General features: G+C 50.7%; 1 protein-coding gene across 1 annotated transcript in view; it reads left to right on the forward strand.

The window, feature by feature from the left end:
* Positions 1–20,000, forward strand: part of jmjd1ca (jumonji domain containing 1Ca) — a 67,760-nt gene that overhangs the window by 39,494 nt on the left and 8,266 nt on the right. Inside the window, exons 4-13 of the mRNA XM_035532682.1 lie at positions 7,244–7,349; positions 7,807–7,931; positions 8,234–8,371; positions 8,541–8,582; positions 9,224–9,335; positions 9,546–11,299; positions 11,948–12,102; positions 12,273–14,893; positions 15,600–15,801; positions 19,502–19,728. Of these exons, the coding sequence (XP_035388575.1) occupies positions 7,244–7,349; positions 7,807–7,931; positions 8,234–8,371; positions 8,541–8,582; positions 9,224–9,335; positions 9,546–11,299; positions 11,948–12,102; positions 12,273–14,893; positions 15,600–15,801; positions 19,502–19,728 (5,482 nt within the window). The remainder of the gene's footprint in view (positions 1–7,243; positions 7,350–7,806; positions 7,932–8,233; positions 8,372–8,540; positions 8,583–9,223; positions 9,336–9,545; positions 11,300–11,947; positions 12,103–12,272; positions 14,894–15,599; positions 15,802–19,501; positions 19,729–20,000) is intronic.

The raw sequence follows: 20,000 nt of genomic DNA on the forward strand, positions 1-20,000 counted from the left end.
CACATACAGTGTACACACACACCCACACACACACTCAAAACACATACACATACAGTGTACACACACACACCCACACACACACCCACACACACACTCAAAACACATACACATACAGTGTACACACACACACCCACACACACTCAAAACACATACACATACAGTGTACACACACACACCCACACACACACCCACACACACACTCAAAACACATACACATACAGTGTACGCACACACACCCACACACACACTCAAAACACATACACATACAGCGTACACACACACACACACACACACCCACACTCACACACACACATACACTCAAAACACATACACATACAGTGTACACCCACACACTCACACACACACACATACACTCAAAACACATACACATACAGTGTACACCCACACCCACACACACACACACACACACACACTCAAAACACATACACATACAGTGTACACCCACACACACCCACACCCACACATACACTCAAAACACACACACACACACTCAAAACATATACACATACAGTGTACACCCACACACACACACACATACACTCAAAACACATACACATACAGTGTACAACCACACACCCACACATACACTCAAAACACATACACATACAGTGTACACCCACACACACACACACACTTGCACACCCACCCACCCACGCACACATATACAATCAGTGTGCACTCTGGTTTCTAAGAGCCCAGGAATGTGTGTGTGTGTAGGTGTGTTTTCAGACAGCTTCCATGCGTACACACACCTACACCTTCATTAATCACGTTCGCAGAGTCTCTGAAGCCATGTTCTCAGGCCTGTGTGTCCGGGGCAGGTTACTGAAGGACACCTCAGTTTCTCCTCAGATGCTGTCATTGATTTTTATGAGCCCTCTCTCCATCTCCCCATCTCTCCCTCTCTCTTTCTCTCCCTCTCTCCTTCTCTCCCTCTCTCCTTTCTCTCCCTCTCTCCCTCTCTCCCTCTCTCCTTCTCTCCCTCTCTCCTTTCTCTCCCTCTCTCCCTCTCTCCATCTCTCCCTCTCTCCTTCTCTCCCTCTCTCCTTCTCTCCCTCTCTCCTTTCTCTCCCTCTCTCCCTCTCTCCATCTCTCCCTCTCTCCTTCTCTCCCTCTCTCCCTCTCTCTCTTCTCTCCTTTTCTCCCTCTCTCCATCTCTCCCTCTCTCTTCTCTCCCTCTCTCCATCTCTCCCTCTCTCCATCTCTCCCTCTCTCCTTTCTCTCCTTCTCTCCCTCTCTCCATCTCTCCCTCTCTCCTTTCTCTCCCTCTCTCCTTCTCTCCCTCTCTCCTTTCTCTCCCTCTCTCCATCTCTCCATCTCTCCCTCTCTCCTTTCTCTCCATCTCTCCACCTCTCCCTCTCCATCTCTCCTCCATTCAAGCAGGCGCACACTCTCTCTCCTCCGTTTGTCATTACCTCATCCACTTCAGCTCTCCCTCATTCTCTCTCTCTATTCTCTTCCTCTGTCTGTCTCTCTTAATCAGGCACTCTGTCTCTCCTCTCTCAATCTATTCTCGCGGGGGGGGCGCTCTTTCTCTCACATGCGCGCACACGCTTTTTACCCACACACACGCTCAGTCTCTTTCATTTTATCTCCCCCTGTTCCTCTCGCCGATTTAAATGAAGCTGCATAGCCTCTATTTATTTCTCTCTGTATCACACACACACACACACACACACACACACACACCCCTCTTCCGGCTCTCTGCCTCTCTCATTCATTGCGGGTCTGTATGTTTACATATGTATGTGCCTATGCGTGTGTGTGCGTGTTGGTTTTATGCATGTGTTTGTGTAGCTGAGTGCATGTTTATGTGTGCGTGTTTGTGTTTGTCTGTGTCTGTGTGTGGTTGAGTGGGTGTGTGTGGGTGTGTGTGTGGGGAGGTGTGTGTGTGTGTCTGTGTGAGTGGTGCTTGTGTGCTCAGAGTAAGAGCATAAGGTTGTCTCTCACACGTGAACAGATAAACACCCCCACCCAAAACACACACACACACACACACACCCTCTCTCCCTCTCTTTCTCTCTCTCTCTCTCTTCCTGATGCAATAGTTGGATCAGCACTCTGTCTCCCTTGGCCGTGTTGCCGTGGTGATGGTTTGGTGGTGTCTTAGAGTGAGGTCATCTTATTCTCATTCTTTGATATTACTTTATCATCACACACCTCCTCCCTTCCTCTGACAGCAGTTCTCATCAGTCTTGGCAAACATCTTTTTTTCCTCCGTGTACACAAACACAGATTCATTTGGAACAAGTTACTTATAGAGTCGGTCAGCTGTGTGTCGCTGCATTGATCCCACCGTACACACACTCCTGGAACGAAAGTGATTGGTTTTCAGTGTCCAGTAAGAAAGCTCAACAAATCAGATTAGATCTTGCATTGGGGTAAAAAAATAAAATTAGGAAGTTTCATCAAATTTTACATACCAAGTTTTTGAAACAAACAGTCTTGAGTCTGTGAGTTCAGTGAGAGGCACGCTTCTGAGGTGAACCGTAGCTACGCGGATATGTTAAATACAGTAAACAACTGAAAAAACAAACAAAATAACAGTAAATAACTTCCTGCTTCCCACCTGGTGAAGTACCCTGGCAACGGGGATTTAGTGGGCAGAGTCTAGGCGGAGTCTAGGTAAGCGTGGGTGGAGGGGTGGGTGGGTGGTTGTGGGTGGAGGGGTGGGTGGGTGTGGGTGGAGGTAGGGGTGGGTTGTATCCTGTGGGACTCATTGATTGTCTCGACGTCAGTCTGGGTACGTTCAGACGACCCCCCTACACCACATAACAAGGAAGCTGCAGTCAAATCATCGGCGATTGACTAGGGTGAACTCAGCCAGGACTACAGGCTGGTAAATGGATTTGGTTGAATGCTTTTTAATATTTGACTACGCGCTTTGTAATCCTAAAGCCAGGAGGGACGTTTATCAGAGAAGAAATTTGTCGCGCGGCCGTGACCGGTTGCACCGCAGTCATTGTTTTCATAAACGATCATCGTTTTCCAAACTCAGCCTTTAAAATGTCAGATTTGTTTAAGAGGCCAACTGATTTCTCTCCTGAGTTCTGATGTCTGTAACCAGATATGTATTATGGATTCATTGTGTGTTACAGTTTAACATTTCAGTTTGTTGAAGGCCAATATCAAATGCATAATTAACAGAATCAACTCATGTGCTGGTATGAAATTCGTGAACTGATGCTGACCGATACTCAAAATGAAATTTTTGGGAAATTTCTGTGTTTGTGTTAAAATCTTAACCTCTTATCAAAAATTTGCCGTTAATAGATCTCAAGATATGACCAAAATGCCAACATGCTAAAATGATAAAATAAATCAGTTCTGCTTATAGAGTTCTGATCTGTGCTTTCTATAGTTTTTCTAAATGTTTTCAGTAAAGTTGATTTATTTTTACTAATTTCTGTTAAATTATAAATTAAATTCTAAAGCAGAAGGGCTTCGGTCCTTTTTCAGTCCAGCACTGATAGCAAGTGTTGGTGCTCCTTCCTGTGAGTGGACTTCCACTACACACACACACACACACACACACACACACACACACACACACACACACACACACACACATACATGCTGGTTTGATTAATTCCAGGCCAACATGGTGGTGTATTTCTACTCTGGTAGCAAGTCAGATGGAGGGAGTGTGTTCATTCAGGTTGTCAGCAGTTGCATGTTTATCTTACATGTGTGTGTGTTTGTGTGTGTGTGTTTTTCTGCACTTACTGAGATAATGAGAGTGTATAGTAGATTGGGTCATTAGAATAGAGAAGTGTGTGTGAGTGTGTGTGTGTGTGTGTGTGTGTGTGTGTGTGTGTGTGTGTATTCCTAAATACAAACTAGACAGAGAGAAAGAGAAAGAGGGAGCATCCTGTTGTTATAGTGTGTGTGTGTGTGTGTGTGTATGTAATTTCCACTCTGCTTTAAATCAAAATCGGATTTTTTTTTTCACACCAATCAAATGAAGCAGTGGAGTAAGGCCGTAATTAACACTAATTAACCTTCCCGTCATGGTGAGTTCCAGCCTCCCTTCACCCAGCCCACCCAGAAACCCCCACTTCTCCTTCTCCTAAAAGCCACTGAAGCGGTGCTGAAAATGCGCGTGTGTGTGTGTGTGTGTGTGTGTGTGTGTGTGTGTGTGTGTGTGTGTGTGTGTCTGTGAGTCTGTGTGTGTGTGTGTGTGTGTGTGTGTGTGTGTGTGTGTGTGTGTGTGTGTGTCTGTGTCTGTGAGTCTGTGTGTGTGTGTGTGTGTGTGTGTGTGCATGTTTTTGTCAGAGAGAGAAATAGAGTGAGAGGTGAGAGAGGCACAGAAACAGTGGGGGGGCCAGGGAGAGTTAGAGAGAAAGGAGAGAGGGGGGAGTAGTGTGTGTGTGTGTGTGTGTGTGTGTGTGTGTGTGTGTGTGTGTGTGGGAGAGAGAGAGATCAAAACCTGCCTACGGGTAAATGAATAAATCATGTCTTCCCTTCGTCCTGAGAACTGAGGCACAGATGAGTAATACACACACACCCACGCACGCACACACACCCACGCACGCACACACCCCTCCCTCTTCTTCTCTCTCTAACACAGTCTCCTCCACTCTCCCATAACCGTATGTCTCATATGCAAGGTCAGATAGGAATCAGAGATGACTACTCTCTCTCACACACATGCAGGGAGATTATGAGAGCCCCTATAAAACACACACACACGCACGCACAGGCACGTGCGTGCTTCACCACACCTGCCGATCTGAGCCACACTAATTCCCCAGTCATTCTGGGGTTTTTGGCATCCCGATATGCTTCACCATGATGCCATAATTCACAAGGTATTGAAATCTTTAAACAGTCGACGTCAAAGACAAAAATAAGCCTTCGTGGTGATGAAAAGGGGTCCTTCTGTCCACCACAGAAACCTTTGCTTGATCAGAAATAAAGAGGGAAATCTTTATTTGCTCCTTCATTTCATGTGGACAGATCTAAGAGCGAATCAGCATCAGTGTCCAGGCTCGCACGGTGTGTCCCTCTCTCAGTGTGCCTCGGTTAGTATGCCTCGGCCAGTGTGCCTCAGTTAGTGTGCTTCGGTTATCGTGCCTCGGTCAGTTTGCCTCGGGGAACATGCCTCGTTTGGCGTGCCTCGGGGAACATGCCTTGGTCTGTGTGCCTTGGTTAACATGCCTCGGTTAGCGTGCCTCAGTCAGTGTGCCTCAGGGAACATGCCTCAGTTAGCGTGCCTGGGTGAACATTCCTCAGCGTGCCTTAGTTAACGTGCCTCGGTTAGTGTGCCTTGCTTAATGTATCTTGGTTAACGTGTCTCGGTTAGCATGCCTCGGTCAGCGTGCCTGGGTAAACATTCCTCAATTAGCGTGCCTCGGTTAACGTGCTTCAGTTAGTGTGCTTCGGTTGACGTGTCTTGGTTAGCGTGCCTCAGCAGTGAGCCTTGGTGAATGTGCCTCAGTTAATGTGCCTCGCTCAGTGCGTCTTGGTGACCACGCCTCAGTCAGCGTGCCTCATTCAACATGCCTTGTTCTGTGTGCCCCGGTTAGCATGCCATGATTAGTATGCCGTGGTTAGCACTCTTCATTCAGTGTGCCTCATTAAAAGTGCCTCAGTGTGCCTCGCTTGGCGTGCATCTCTCAGTGTGCCTCGCTCAATGTTGAGCAGCTCAATGTAGCTGCTTCCCCTGTAGAGCTGTAATGAAGCAGAGAAAGTGTGTGTGTGTGTGTGTGTGTGTGTGCGCTGGACAGCATTTCTGTCACGTCGCAGGTGTTCACGCAGCCTGGTGTATCGGAGTTCATCCGCTGTAACTGCACACATTAGATTCCCAGTCATGACATCATAACCAGGAAGCCAAACAATCGCTGCTGGCCGGTAAAATCTTTCCTGTTTGTCTGTCCGACGCTGTGTGTGGTGTTTACTAAGGACATGGATTAGCCACTCAAATTCTGGATTTTTAAAAATCACACTATGCCAAATCCCTAATCCTGACTACCTTTGGATTAGCTCACATGCAAGTGATGTGTCCTCAATGGTTACATGAATGGGAGAGCAGGATACTGGCTGTGTGTCCAGAACTGTGTCCGCTTTCTGTAAGCGAGCGAGAGTTCCGGAGAACACGGAGAGCCGCGCGCTTTCTCCCGGGAAGGCCGTGTTTCCTGCAGAAACATGCAGGGCCAGGGACACGGAACACGGGGATACAGAAGGGACAGGGTGACGGGTTGAAGCATGGGTCAGTCTGAAGATGAGGGTGAGGGCTTCAGGGATGAGGAGCGGAGGACAGATGCACGAGGCCGATTGCTCTCTCAAGCGAAAGAAGATTCATGCAGCTCTCGGCGTGGATGCACGCAATGGAGCACACACACACACACACACACAGACCTCAGACCTCGCAGAAGCTCAGTTAAGACCCGGGTTAAGACTGACCTTTGAGTGAGTAGGATTAACTGTAATCCTGAGGGAAAGCATTTGAAAATGTTTAAGTGTGTGTGTGTGTGTGTGTGTGTGTGTGGTAATGGGAGCTGTCATTGTTTGCAGCATGTAAAACTAAACATTATCTGTGCCTCTGTGAAAAACAAAGGGTATTTGTATTTGTGGTATAATTTTGTGTGGGAGTTATTTGTGATTTTATATATATATATATATATATATAGTGTGTGTGTGTGTGTGTGTTCCTGTCTGAGTGTAGGGGGTGGGGTGTGTGACTGCGTGTGTGTTTGGCGTTCTGTAACAAGGAACAGAGGCCGCAGGAGTTCAGCATGAGTTTGGCCGATGATTTGTCCAGATTCAGGCCTCTTACATAACTCAACCCCTTCTGAGTGTGTGTGTGCATGTTTGTGTATATGTTTGTTTACGCACACGTGTATGGTGTGTCTGCCCACATGAGTAATTCTATTTGTGTGTGTGTGTGGGTGTGTGTGTGTGTGTGTGTGTGTGTGTGTGTCACTGTCTAACACTTCTGTCCCTCTGTCTCACTCCTTCTTTCTAGTGCTGTTTTTCTCTCTTCCTGTCTTTCTCTTTTGTACTATTGATTACACTTCCTCTTTCTCACTTTCTTTTCCCCTCTGCCTCCGTTCGCTCTTCCTGTCTGTTCTACTTTTCTTTTAGCTGTCCAAGTGTGGTAACCAGCCCTGTGCCACTCCTAATCAGACCTCGGAAAACCGTCCCCTCATGCTTAAATCTTTTCTTTGTGTGTGTGTGTGTGTGTGGTTGCACGTGTGTGTTCTACGTGCGGCTGTGTCAGGGAGATGTGGATAGTGGGAGTGCAGCCCTCGGCGCGGTTCCTCCAGGCTGGGAGCAGGTCCAAGCCTGGCTCAGGCAGCGTCAGCTCCGGAACATTCTTCAGCTAGGTACACTCCGCTCGTCCTCTGCTGGGAGGGGCGGGGGGGAGGGGAGGAACCTTCTCTTCAAATCCCTCAGCACTGCTGGGCGGGGAGCGAGTGCGCTGGGAACGTGGGTGTCTGATAGACGTGGTGTCTGAGCTCGGTTGGTCAACCCCACTTTTTCTGATTAATGCTTGTTCGAGCTGTCAGCTCCGTCCCAACTTAGTCCTTCCTGTCAAGTGTGTGTGTGGAGGGGGGGGGTTGGTCATTTTGTTATGATGTGTATGGGGGGGGGGGGGTTGTGTGGGTATAAGGGGGGGTTTCAGAGAATGTTCTCTGTGTCAGCATCAGTTTTAGATTTCCCAAACTCAGACACGGTCCTACGCTGAGAGTTCACTTAGCTTCACCTCATCTATAGCGCATGCGTGTACTAGAGCCACATTGCCGTGGGGACGTCTGAGCGCCTGCACGCTGTGTGTTGCAGGGCGCGGCTGTCTGAGGGGCCTCAGGGTGAAGGTGTTCAGACATGACCCCAAACCGCAGTGGCTCACCGGTGTCATCAGTCACCATGACAACAACAAAAATACCATGACCATCCTGAGCGACCAGGTGAGAATGCACGAATTCCCTCACCTGCTCAGTCTCTCTCTCTCTCTCTTTCCCCCTCTTTCTCTCCCTCCCTCCATCTCTCCCTCTCTCTCCTTCTCCCTCTCTCTCTCTGTTTCTCTCCATCTCTCCCTCTCTCCCTCCCTCCCTCCCTCCCTCTCTCTGTGTCTTGCTCTCTCACTCTCCGGAGCTGTACAGAAGGAATGTCTGTGATTCCTGAAGCGCCCTCGTCAGTGTGTTCTCACTGTGCTTGTGTGTGTGTGTGTGTGTGTGTGTGTGTGTGTGTGTGTGTGTGTGTGCTGTAGCTGGCAGAGCCTGTGAGTGTAGACCCGGGCCTGGTGCATGTGCTGGTCCTGGACGACATCAGTCACACACTGCAGACAGGAGAGAACGCTGCTGCAAAACGCAAACCTCAGACCAACAAGAGCAACAGGATGATCCTGGTGAGAAAACGTGTGTGTGTGTGTGTGTGTGAGTGTGAGTGTGTGTGTGTGTGTGTGTGTGTGTGTGTGTGTGTGTGAGTGTGTGATTTCAGATACTTTTTAGTACTTACTGGTTCTGTCATTTTTATTTTTCTGTTCATTTTTCCTATTAATTTTGATCTTTCTCCAGAACACAGTTAACAAGTCAAGCAACATTACAGCAACGGACCAGGTCCTGTATCTCTCAGACACACACAAACTCTGCCTCACTCTCTCTCACTCTCACATAAACATACAATACAGTAGCTGGCTAAATGCTATCACATACACACACACACACACACACACACACACACAAAACAGTAACAGGCTTAACACTGTCACAGCCACACACACCCACACACACACACACACATATACACACACACACACATATACAATACAGTAGCAGGCTTAATGCTATCACAGACACACACACACACACACAAAAAAAACAATAGCAGGCTTAACACTGTCACAGCCACACCCACACACACACACACATACACACACACACACACACACACACATATACAATACAGTAGCAGGCTTAATGCTATCACAGACACACACGCACACATACAGTACAGTAGCTGGCTTAATGCTATCACAGACACACACACACACACACACACACAACAGTAGCAGGCTTAACACTGTCACAGACACACACACACACACACACACAGACACAGACACACAGCACCCCTCCAGGATAATACAGTAACTGGCTTAATACTGTCACACATATTCAAAAAGCTTACATCGACCAACCCCACATACACACACACACACACACACACACACACTTATCACCTCCTTCCATCCCTACAGACATGCAGCCTGGGGCCAGGACAGAGGAGGCTGAGGTCTCTGGCGTGCAGTCCGGCGGAGGGAGACGTCGCAGGGGTGCAGGATCAGGACGGAGCTCCTCCAGCTCCAGCAGGTGAGACACAGCCATACATCAGGCGTATATAAACACCTCCCCTCTGCTGAGACTCGTCACACCACCAGAACTGTCTGGTGTCTGAAATAGACTTCCTGAAGAGTTAAACTCACACACACACACACACACACACACACACACACACACACACACACAGACACACACACACACACTCCTCGTAATAAGTCCAACGTTTTTACTTCTTTCCAGATCCCTCCAGGAGCAGGATCAGCACCGGTGAGAGGAAGAGGAGGCGGGTCGGTGAGGAAGACGACCGGGACGTGAAGGAGAAGAGGAGAGGCGGGCTGAAGCGACTGAAGGAGGGTGGCGGCTCAGATCTGTCCAATGGCAGCGAGGAGGAGGAGGAGGGCGGCAGTGGGCGGAGCTTGCCGATTGCCCCTGCGCCGAAGAGCCTGACGAGGAAACACTGCGCTTCAAAGAAGCCAGATGACAGCGAGACGGCCCACAATCCCGCGGGGCTTCCGGGACGGGAGCCGAAGGCTCAGACCTCCCCCAGCAGCAGGGAGCTCTCTCCCAGCCAATCGGCAGACAGCGAGGGAGGGCAGGTGGCGAAAAGCCCGCCCCCTCGTGTCCATTTGACTAGCGTGTCCTGCAACGGTACTGTCCCGAACCCTGGGTCGCCGCAGTGCACCGAGGGACCGGACTGCGCCAAGGTAGAGGAGGGGAGAACAAATGGAGGGATAGAGATGGAGGACAGGAGCGAAAGAGCATCCCAGGAGGATTCGGAGGCTGTCTCTGCCTTGCTGGCCTCCCAGGAGAATGAGCAGCTGGCTACCATGGAAACGGCGTGCGTGCTGTTGCACACGTCACCGCCGGAGTGTGAGGCGGTGGAAGGTGATCAGGAGATCCTGTCTGGTGACCCAGAGGTCAGAGGGTCAGAGCTCAGTCACCCGGAGGCAATCGTCCCAGCAGTTCCGGTGGAGGAGGAGCCCAGCGAAGCCGTGACCCACTCTTCCGACCTGCCTTGTATCACGGAGGCGGACAACGAGAAGGGATTGATACGGAGCGCCAGTCCTGAACGTGACGCCGCGCTTGTTTCCGAAACCTCCCACAAGCCCGCTGTGTACCCCAGCCCTTGCCCCTCCGCTGCGGTCATCTCCAGACCTCCGGCTCTCACAGAGACATCCAGGCTGCAGCAGCACGCCCCTCCCGAGGCTGCCGGGGTCAAAGAGGGAGGCTCTCCGGCTGAAGTCGACCTGGAGAAATCTCGCAAGGCCCCTAAAAGCACACCTGCTCCCAAAGCAAGCCAAGTCCCAACCCCAAATCGCCCCACTGTCCCCTCTCCTACACCGACCGCCACGGAACAAGAACCGCCCCGTGGATCCAGAACCCCACCTCAGAGTCTCCCCCACAACCCCAATCGCACCCCCACGCCAGACAAGCCCGCCAACAGCCCGCTGATCATCGACCGGCAGGAGCCCTTCACCGTGTACAGAGACCCAGCCCTCGTGAGGAAAGACCTGGAGCACCTCCCCACCTACATCCAGCGCCCCCGCACCCCACCCAACCCCCAGGCCAAGCACCACCTCGAGAGCCCCTCTCCCTCCTCCACCACCTCCTCCCACAGCAAAATCCTCAGCCCCTCTGCCCACCTGTCGGCCCTCCCTCTACCGCCCCAGGCCCCGCTCTGCTCCACACACCCCTCCATTCCGCACCCCCACCTCCTGCCCTCTCTCCTACCAGGCCTGCCCTCGTCCTCTGCGCTCCTATCTGGCCACGCTCGTCTGGGACCCCTGGGTCTCCCGCACCACCCGCTAGCCTTGCAGCCTGCCCCCTCCCTCCTGGGCCAGAGCCCTGGCTCTGCCCCCCTGGCTCCCCTGGGCCTGTACCCTCTCCTGTGGTCCACGTTCCCCAACGGGGCCCACGGTTACAGCCTGGGCCTTCAGGGCACTAAGTGGACACCCTCGGAGAATGCAAGCTCGTCCGAGACCGGCCTGAGAGGGGTAAGGGTCCCGTCACGCTTGTGGGATGTGACGCTTTCTCATTCTCATTTCACGGTTTCGGGAAACCTCGAGCTGTCCGGTCAGAGTGGCACTGGGTACGTGTGTCTGGGGTTTGGCTGTAGGACAGTAGTTCAGCTACCAAGGTAAAGGAGCATTAGAACAGGTTAGATGGTCATTCATAAGGTTTTCAAACGCACCACATTTTCTCTTGATTGGTGCTGCATGTTAAATGTTTTTTTACTGATTACTCAAAGCATGGCTTTGTGTAGTAGTGAATATGAATTCTGATTTGTTTGAAACTGGGCTGGAAACTGGGATTATAGCTGATAGTGGGACTATATATGTGCACTGGATAACACGAGAGACATCAGAGGATGTTGGCAAGGTGTGAGTGATGGAAAAAAAGAATAGGATGGAATGAAAGCCCTGCAGATGGTTTCATGTATGTGTAAGAAGTTCTGATTTCCAGACATCTCCATGTTTTCGGTGTCTGTGCGTCTCTTATATCTCACTTACGCCTTCCCTGATCATAGTGATTATTCACATTTTCATATTTTACTGGCTTTCATTTGTTATGCAGTTAGTGAGCATCTGTGTGTCTGCGTGCATGTGTTTGCTCTGTGTGTGTGTGTGTGTGTTTGTTTACAGAACACACCCAGCCCATGGCTCCCTCAGCCCACTCCTGTGTCCAGTGCCGAAGGTCAGGGGTTACGACCCCCGCTGCCTGTGCGCCCCTCCAGCGCTGACACCCAGAGGGCGAACAGGGGGGTCCAACCCATCTCCCCTTCTTCCAAAACCACCGAGTGAGTCTACAACCTGCTCCTCTACACACACACGCACACACACATGCAGTGGCACTGCTCTCCTGAGCTGGAGTGACACACACACCTTTCCGGTTCAGCAGGAATTATGAGAGCTCCCGAACACCGCTGGGTGTTCTCACACAACACTGCCCTGCTTTTCTTGTGTCCAGGGAACTGGAGAGGAGAGTCTTCAGTGAGACACGGAGCACTGCCCACTCCCCCCTGAAAGCGGAGCCAGAGCGGGTCAGGGCGGGCGTAGCAAAGAACGGGCACGCCTACCGCCCGGTGGCTCCAGAGTCCGCCTCCAGTCGGCCCAAACAGCCCGCGATGGTGTACGACCTCACAGGGGACCGGACCGGCCACTACCATGAGCAGAGCCGGCGCATTTTGCAAGAGAGCCTCAAGGTGGTGCCGTTCACGGCCAAGCTGGGCTCGGACCGGGACCCACGCTACCCTAAGAGCCCTACGACCTCACTTCACTCCAAGGAGCGAGAGAGGGAGCAGGAGAGAGAGAGGGAGCAGGAGAGAGAGAGGGAGCAGGAGCGAGAGAGGGAGCAGGAAAGAGAGAGGGAGCAGGAGAGAGAGAGGGAGCAGGAGCGGAAGATGCATGTGCTCCGCCACTCCCTGCCACCCAGACCCCAGTCGGCCCATCCCTCCCCCACGCTCACCCAGAGCAGCTATTATGCCCCTGCAGGGGGGCGTGGCGAGAACAAGCAGCCGGGCCACCGGGCTCCGCCCAGCACAGAGCTGTACGAGAGGCTGAGCGGCTCGAACGCAGTGCCTGGCACGCACAGCGCCGTCAAAGCCAAGCCCCCCCCACTGGTGAAGCGCCATCCCGAGAAAGAGGAAGGACCCCTGGGCAGGATGGCCAATCATTCAGCCGGTAAAGCTGTCTCCAACGAGCTGGCGCAGCTCGGTGTCGTGGAGAGGAAGGGCCCATGCGCTTCTCTCGTCTCTGTCTCCGCGTCCCCCTCTCGGGCCGTGCCTTCACTTCACCGCGCACCCATATTCCACCCTCCGGCCCCGCCCATTATGGCATCGAAAGAGGTGGGGCAAGGTCGATTGTCTCCGCCCACTCTGACACCCATCCAGCCAATGAACTTGTTTGGAAAGGGCCAAAATCAGCAAAGGCCGCCCACGCTCGTGCCCGAGCTCCGACATGGAGCGGTCGCTGGAAAGAGGCCGGTCCCAGAGCCTGTAACCATGACAAGCCAAACTTACGACCTGCAGAGGAGCGGAGCTTTTCCCAGCAGGGAGAGAGCAGGGGGCCGCAGTGTGGTGAATGGGGGCGTGGTCACCCCACAGACCGCCTCCGCTTCCGTCATCGTCCAGCCTTGCAGCTACATGCACATGGCCCTGAGTTACACCGTCAATGACAGGCCAGCATCCCGTGTCCAGTGCGACCACATGCCGAACACACACGCCAAGGAAGGTGGTGTGCAGTGCAAGAGGGGAATCCTGTGGACCCCCATGGACACCGTGCACCCCATCAACATGGCCACCTCAAAGCAGGACATGAACACGCCCTTGAACATGACCACCAAGAATATGGGTTCCACTCCCTTTTCAAATCACGGGGTGAAATATTCCACAAACATAGACACGCCGCACTCAAGAAGAGATGTGATATCCGAACGATGCAAGAAGGAGGAAATCGCTACGGTTCAGCCAAAGGTGTCGCCATCCTTCAGCTCGTGCTTCCGTCCTAGAGACCCCCCCCATGTGAAGAAGCGCAGAGCTGGGCTGGCTGCTCCAGAACCAAGGCACCACATACACACAGTCCAGCCCCTACACACTACACACGTCTCGAACGCTACCAAGAGTGCTTTGCACACCTCACACAGTAGGTACGGCACTTACCCTACACACGGCACACACACCGTATGCACTGCGCGCACTATGGACCAAGAGAAGGAGTCCGGATTCAATCCCAGCCCGCCCAAATGCCCCAGGTTGGCCCCTGAGGTCATTGGTACTGGAGCTGTAACCAAGACAAGCTCATTGGTCACGTGTCAGCAAGCGGCCCCTGCCCCTCATACCAACCAACCTGCTCAGTCTGGACAGAACAATTACCACAAGCTGAAAAAAGCCTGGCTCACGCGCCACTCTGAGCAGGACAGAGGTAGTGTGACCTCCCAGGCAGCAGGGGGCAGTCAGACGGACGCCACGCTCAACGCCTCAACTAGCATCTCTCTGCCAACCAAACCAGAGGTCAATGGGATAGACGACAAGTTTGCCAACAAAGAGGGCAAAGAATCTTGCCTGGACAGCAGGAAGCTCAAACCTCTGGACAGGAAATACCCTCCAGAAGACAGAAAGTTCAACGGAACAGATACAAAGGCCAACACAGAGGACATAAACCCTCTTCTGGGGGATCAGAAAGCTTCCTGTGAGGATATAAAACCCATCTTGGACAGAAATGGCTTGGAGGACAAGATGCCAAGCTCCCTGAACAAGAAGTTCTGCGCTAACGAGAGGAAGCTAAGCCCAGTGAACTTCAAGTCAGGGAAGGACGGTCACGAGGAGAAAAGGAATTTCCTGCCGAACTTCCAAATCGAGGGTGGAGGGGACATGGCCCATGAGCTCGAGAGTCACAAGCTGGGGCCACTGTGCAAATGGCAGGCCAAACCTCCCTCCGCAAAGAAGCAAGAGCAGCAACCGAAGAGGAGAGAGGAGAACGAGAGACAGGAGGACGAGGATGAGGAAGAGGAGGACGACGACGACGAGGGGCAACCTAACGGAACACTACGAACTGCCAAAGAGAAATCTCAGAATCGACTGTCCAATAGCAGTGAGTTTCTTTGATTTTTGTTTTAAAGAAAATGAGCGTGTGTTTGCTTTCAGTTTATGAGCATATTGTCACACTAGAATATTCATGTTGTCAGGACATAATCATAATTTGAAAAGTGTTAGACCAGGCCACGTTTAAGGTGCCCTGCGGGGTGTGACAGGGCAGTGGGAGAACATTAACAAGGTTATGTTTATCTTTTAAATAAGTGAGTAGGCTGGCTCACACTGAAGATATCCCACACACTACTGCACAAATTGATTAAAAGTAAAGTTTTGCTGCAGTACAGTCCACTGACTTGGGACATCTGACTTACATTCCTGTAATTTCATCTTCTTGTCAGAGACACAGTCAGACCACAGCTGTGAGCGATTTTTTTTCTTTTTTGCTGAGGGGAAAAATGAAGCAAATTTCCATGGCCTTATCTTGATGTTCCGCCATCAACAGCTTCGCTCTAATATGTTCCGATTCGCCTTACAAACCTGAATGTGCCTCCGTTCCTCACATCGCTGTCGTAACGTCTTCTGATATGAAATCAAGGAGCCCTCGACTACCGACGGTCTCTTGTTGCCTGCTGTGACATCATCCCAGAGAGAGAAACCGAAGGGAACAGTAATATCCATCAGTGCCTTCTCTTTCTATCTGAAGGAAGACTCTCTCTCTCTTGCTCTCTCTCTCTCTCTCTCTCTCTCTCTCTCTCTCTGTTCAGATGGCATCCCTCGCTCTGTGCTGAAGGACTGGAGGAAGGTGAAGAAGCTGAAACGGACTGGCCAGGCCTTCCTGCAGGACGATTCGTGCGCTGAGATTGGCGCCAACGTGCAGAAGTGCCGCGAGTGCCGTCTGGACCGCTCGCGTAAGGCGCAGGAGCCCGCCGTCTCGCCTGTCTTCTGCCGCTTCTACTACTTCCGGCGGTGAGCTGCCCCTGCTGGGGAAGGGTTGGCAGGGTTGGGTTTGGTACTGCTGGGGTTGGCGGGTTGAATCTGGTACTGCAGGGGTTGGCTGGGTTGTGTTTGGTACTGCTGGGGTTGGCGAGGTTGAGTTTGGTACTGCAGGGCTTGGTGAGGTTAAATTAGATACTGCAGAGGTTGAGATGGTTGAATTTGGCACTGCAGGCGAGGTCGAGTTTGGTACTGCAGGGGTTGGCTGGGTTGAGTTTGGTACTGCAGGTGTTGGTGGGGTTGAGTTAGATACTGCATAGGGTGGTGGGATTCAAGTTTGGTACCGCAGTGGTTGGCAGGGTTGAGTTTGGTACTGCAGAGGTTGGCGGGGTTGAATTTGGTACCGCAGGAGTTGGTGGGTTGAGTTTGGTACCGCAGGAGTTGGTGGGTTGAGTTTGGTACCGCAGGGATTGGCGGGGTTGAGTTTGGTACCGCAAGGGTTGGCGGGGTTGAGTTTGGTACTGCAGGAGTTGGTGAGGTTGAGTTAGATACTGCAGAGGTTTGTAGGGTTGAATTTGGTACCGCAGGAGTTGGTAGGTTGAGTTTGGTACCGCAGCGGTTGGCTGGGTTGGGTTTGGTACTGCAGGTGTTGATGGGGTTGAGTTTGTACAACATATGTTATCGAGGTTGAGTTAGATACTGTAGAGGTTGGCAGGGTTGAATTTGGTACCGCAGGGGTTGGTGGGTTGAGTTTGGTACTGAAGGGGTTGGTGGGGTTGAATTTGGTACTGCAGAGGCTGATGGGGTTGAGTTTGGTACTACAGGCATTGGCTGGGTTGAGTTTGGTACTGCAGGTGTTGGCGGGGTTGAGTTAGATACTGCATAGGGTGGTGGGATTCCAGTTTGTACCGCAGTGGTTGGCAGGGTTGAGTTTGGTACTGCAGGGGTTGGTGAGGTTGAGTTAGATACTGCAGAGGTTGGTGGGGTTGAATTTGGTACCGCAGGAGTTGGTGGGTTGAGTTTGGTACCGCAGGGATTGGCGGGGTTGAGTTTGGTACCGCAAGGGTTGGCGGGGTTGAGTTTGGTACTGCAGATGTTGGTGGGGTTGAGTTTGTACTGCATATGTTAGTGAGGTTGAGTTAGATACTGCAGGGGTTGGCGAGGTTGTTAGATACTGCAGAGGTTAGTGGGGGTGAATTTGTTACCACAGGAGTTGGTGGGTTGAGTTTGGTACTGCAGGAGTTGGTGGGGTTGAGTTTGGTAGTGCAGGAGTTGGTGGGGTTGAGTTTGGTACTGCAGGAGTTGGCTGGATTGAGTTTGGTACTGCAGATGTTGGTGGGGTTGAGTTAGATACTGCAGAAGTTGGTGGGGTTGAATTTGGTACTGCAGCGGTTGATGGGGTTGAGTTAGATACTGCATAGGGTGGTGGGATTCGGGTTTGGTACTGCAGGAGTTGGTGGGTTGATTTTGGTACCGCAGGGATTAGCGGGTTGAGTTTGGTACTGCAAGGGTTGGTGGGGTTGAGTTTGGTACTGCAAGGGTTGGTGGGGTTGAGTTTGGTACTGCAGGAGTTGGTTGGGTTGAGTTTGGTACTGCAGGAGTTGGCTGGGTTGAGTTTGGTACTGCAGATGTTGGTGGGGTTGAGTTTGTACTGCATATGTTAGTGAGGTTGAGTTAGATACTGCAGAGGTTGGCAGGGTTGAATTTGGTACCGCATGAGTTGGTGGAATGAGTTTGGTACTGCAGGGGTTGGTGGGATTGAGTTTGGTACTGCAGGAGTTGGTGAGGTTGAGTTAGATACTGCAGAGGTTGGTGGGATTCGAGTTTGGTACCGAAGTGGTTGGGGTTGAGTTTGGTACTGCAGGAGTTGGTGAGGTTGAGTTAGATACTGCAGAGGTTTGTGGGGTTGAATTTGGTACCGCAGGAGTTGGTGGGTTGAGTTTGGTACCGCAGCGGTTGGCTGGGATGAGATTGGTACTGCAGGAGTTGATGGGTTGAGTTTGGTACTGCAGGGGTTGGTGGGGTTGAATTTGGTACTATAGGCGTTGGCTGGTTTGAGTTTGGTACTGCATATGTTGGTGGGATGGAGTTACATTACTGCAGGGGTTGGTGAGGTTGAGTTTGGTACTGCAGGGGTTGGTGAGATTGAGTTAATAGAGCTGAAGTCTCACAAGGTTAATCTTGGACTTTGAAAAAGAACGAATATGGGCTTCTGTTTTGAGAAAACATTTGGCCTTATGCTTTAACCATTCAGTTTTACATTCCTTGTGTGAACGGTTAACGAGAACTCACATTCACCAATTTACCAATCTTTTCCATATTTAGAATTTTTACTCGAGTATAAACAAAATATACGAATGGCCCGGATCTGCCATACATGTCATTTACATCTGTTCTTCAACAAAAAACCTGTATGATCTAATGGACAGTACTTATTCCATTAGAAGAAATTTGAGTTTCAATATAGAAATTAAACTTGATTTAAGCAATCAACATAATTACGCTTGAGAGTAGTGTTAAACTTTTTACTCTGTTATTCTTCTGTGGAGACACTCGTCTGCTATAGCCTGACATACACACTCATCTGCCACAGCCTGACACTATGATGCCGTACATGGACTCACTGTTTATCGACTTCATAAATAACAACAAATTAACCTTCAGATAAAATTCACTTACACAATTCAACAGTTTGTGAGATTGAGATTGACAGCCACTGTCCAGGGAAACATCTTCTACTGTAACACCTGAGAGGGCAATATTACTGTTATAATGAGCATATATTACACTATTATAACGCATGCTTTTGTAAGTTGATCTGGATAAGAGCGTCTGCTAAATGCCGTAAATGTAAATGCATATACTGCCTTGCTTTTTTGATACATTTTTTTATTTTTAAGTTCTAATTCCATATCAAACAATCTTTTTTTGTGACAGTACTATCATTATATCACGACAGGAACACCATGAGAAACCAGTTCCTTGACTTTATCAGTCCCTAATTCCACTACTGGTGTTGTAGCGATCCTTTTTCATCTGAAAGTTGCATCTTTTATGAATGATATTTCTGGACGAATAGGGGAGGCCACTAAGCCTCATGGAGCATTTAAGGGGTGGGTACATATGCTAATTCAGCGCGAGCTGTTGTATGAGCAGCTATTTGTGCTGTTTATATCAGTTGACTGAGTTTAAGAGTATGCTGAATATGACGTATGACCTGACTTTATGACAAGAAATCTCAGAGACGAATAACGCCAGAAATTATATAGATTAGAATTGATTAAATTCAAGTTCATTTGGGAAGATGCTGAATTGCAGCTCAAACTGTCTTCCTCTATGGTGTGCCCTCTTCCACCACTGAATAACACTGGTTTATGAAGCAGGGTTTTTTAATGATTATTACAGAATATTTTTCTAGTGCTTAAAAAATGCAGTGTTCGTTAATCCGCTTTTTTTTAGTGCTTTAAGTTCCTTTTAGTAAGCGTAATCTGTCTGGACAACAGCCCCAGAGACTCTGGCTAAGCAGTCTAGACCAGAAATAGATGCAGTTTAGCTCTAAAAAGCTGCCAGACTTTGCTGTTTAGGCTCAGTCTGCCATGTAGTTCGGAGTCAAACAGTCTCTGCTCTCTTTGTGACCAAGCGGAGTTGCCAGCCAGCCTGACACCAGCCGGAGACCGTCCTCCCCTGGTCAGTGGGCCGCAGGGACTAGCCTGTTTTCTCCATCATACCACAGGCTGTCATACAGCAAGAACGGAGTGGTGCGCGTGGACGGGTTCTCCGTGGCAGAGGAGAGCGGCGAGGAGGCGGTGAGGGTCTGGATGGCAGGCTTTGAAGATGAGGAGAAGGAGAGGAGAGAGATGGAGCCAGACACGGCCAAATACATCCTCACCCTCGTCGGAGACAAGTTCTGCCAGCTCGTCAAGACCGAGAACACTGCTAGCAGCTGGGTCAAAAAAGACAGTAAGTGTGTCTGGACATAGGTGTATGGAAGTAAGTGTGTGTGTGTGTGTGCGTGTGTGCGTGTGTGCGTGTGTGCGTGTGTGCGTCTGTGTGTCTGTGTGTCTGTGTGTGTGTGTGTGTGTGTATGTGTGTCTGTGTGTGTGTGTGTGTCTGTGTCTGTGTGTGTGTGTGTGTGTGTGTGTGTGTATGTGTGTCTGTGTGTGTGTGTGTGTGTGTGTGTGTGTGTCTGTGTGTGTGTGTGTGTGTCTGTCTGTGTCTGTCTGTGTGTGTCT

The sequence above is a fragment of the Electrophorus electricus genome, chromosome 13 (assembly GCF_013358815.1).
Source record: "Electrophorus electricus isolate fEleEle1 chromosome 13, fEleEle1.pri, whole genome shotgun sequence".
Lineage (NCBI taxonomy): Eukaryota > Metazoa > Chordata > Actinopteri > Gymnotiformes > Gymnotidae > Electrophorus > Electrophorus electricus.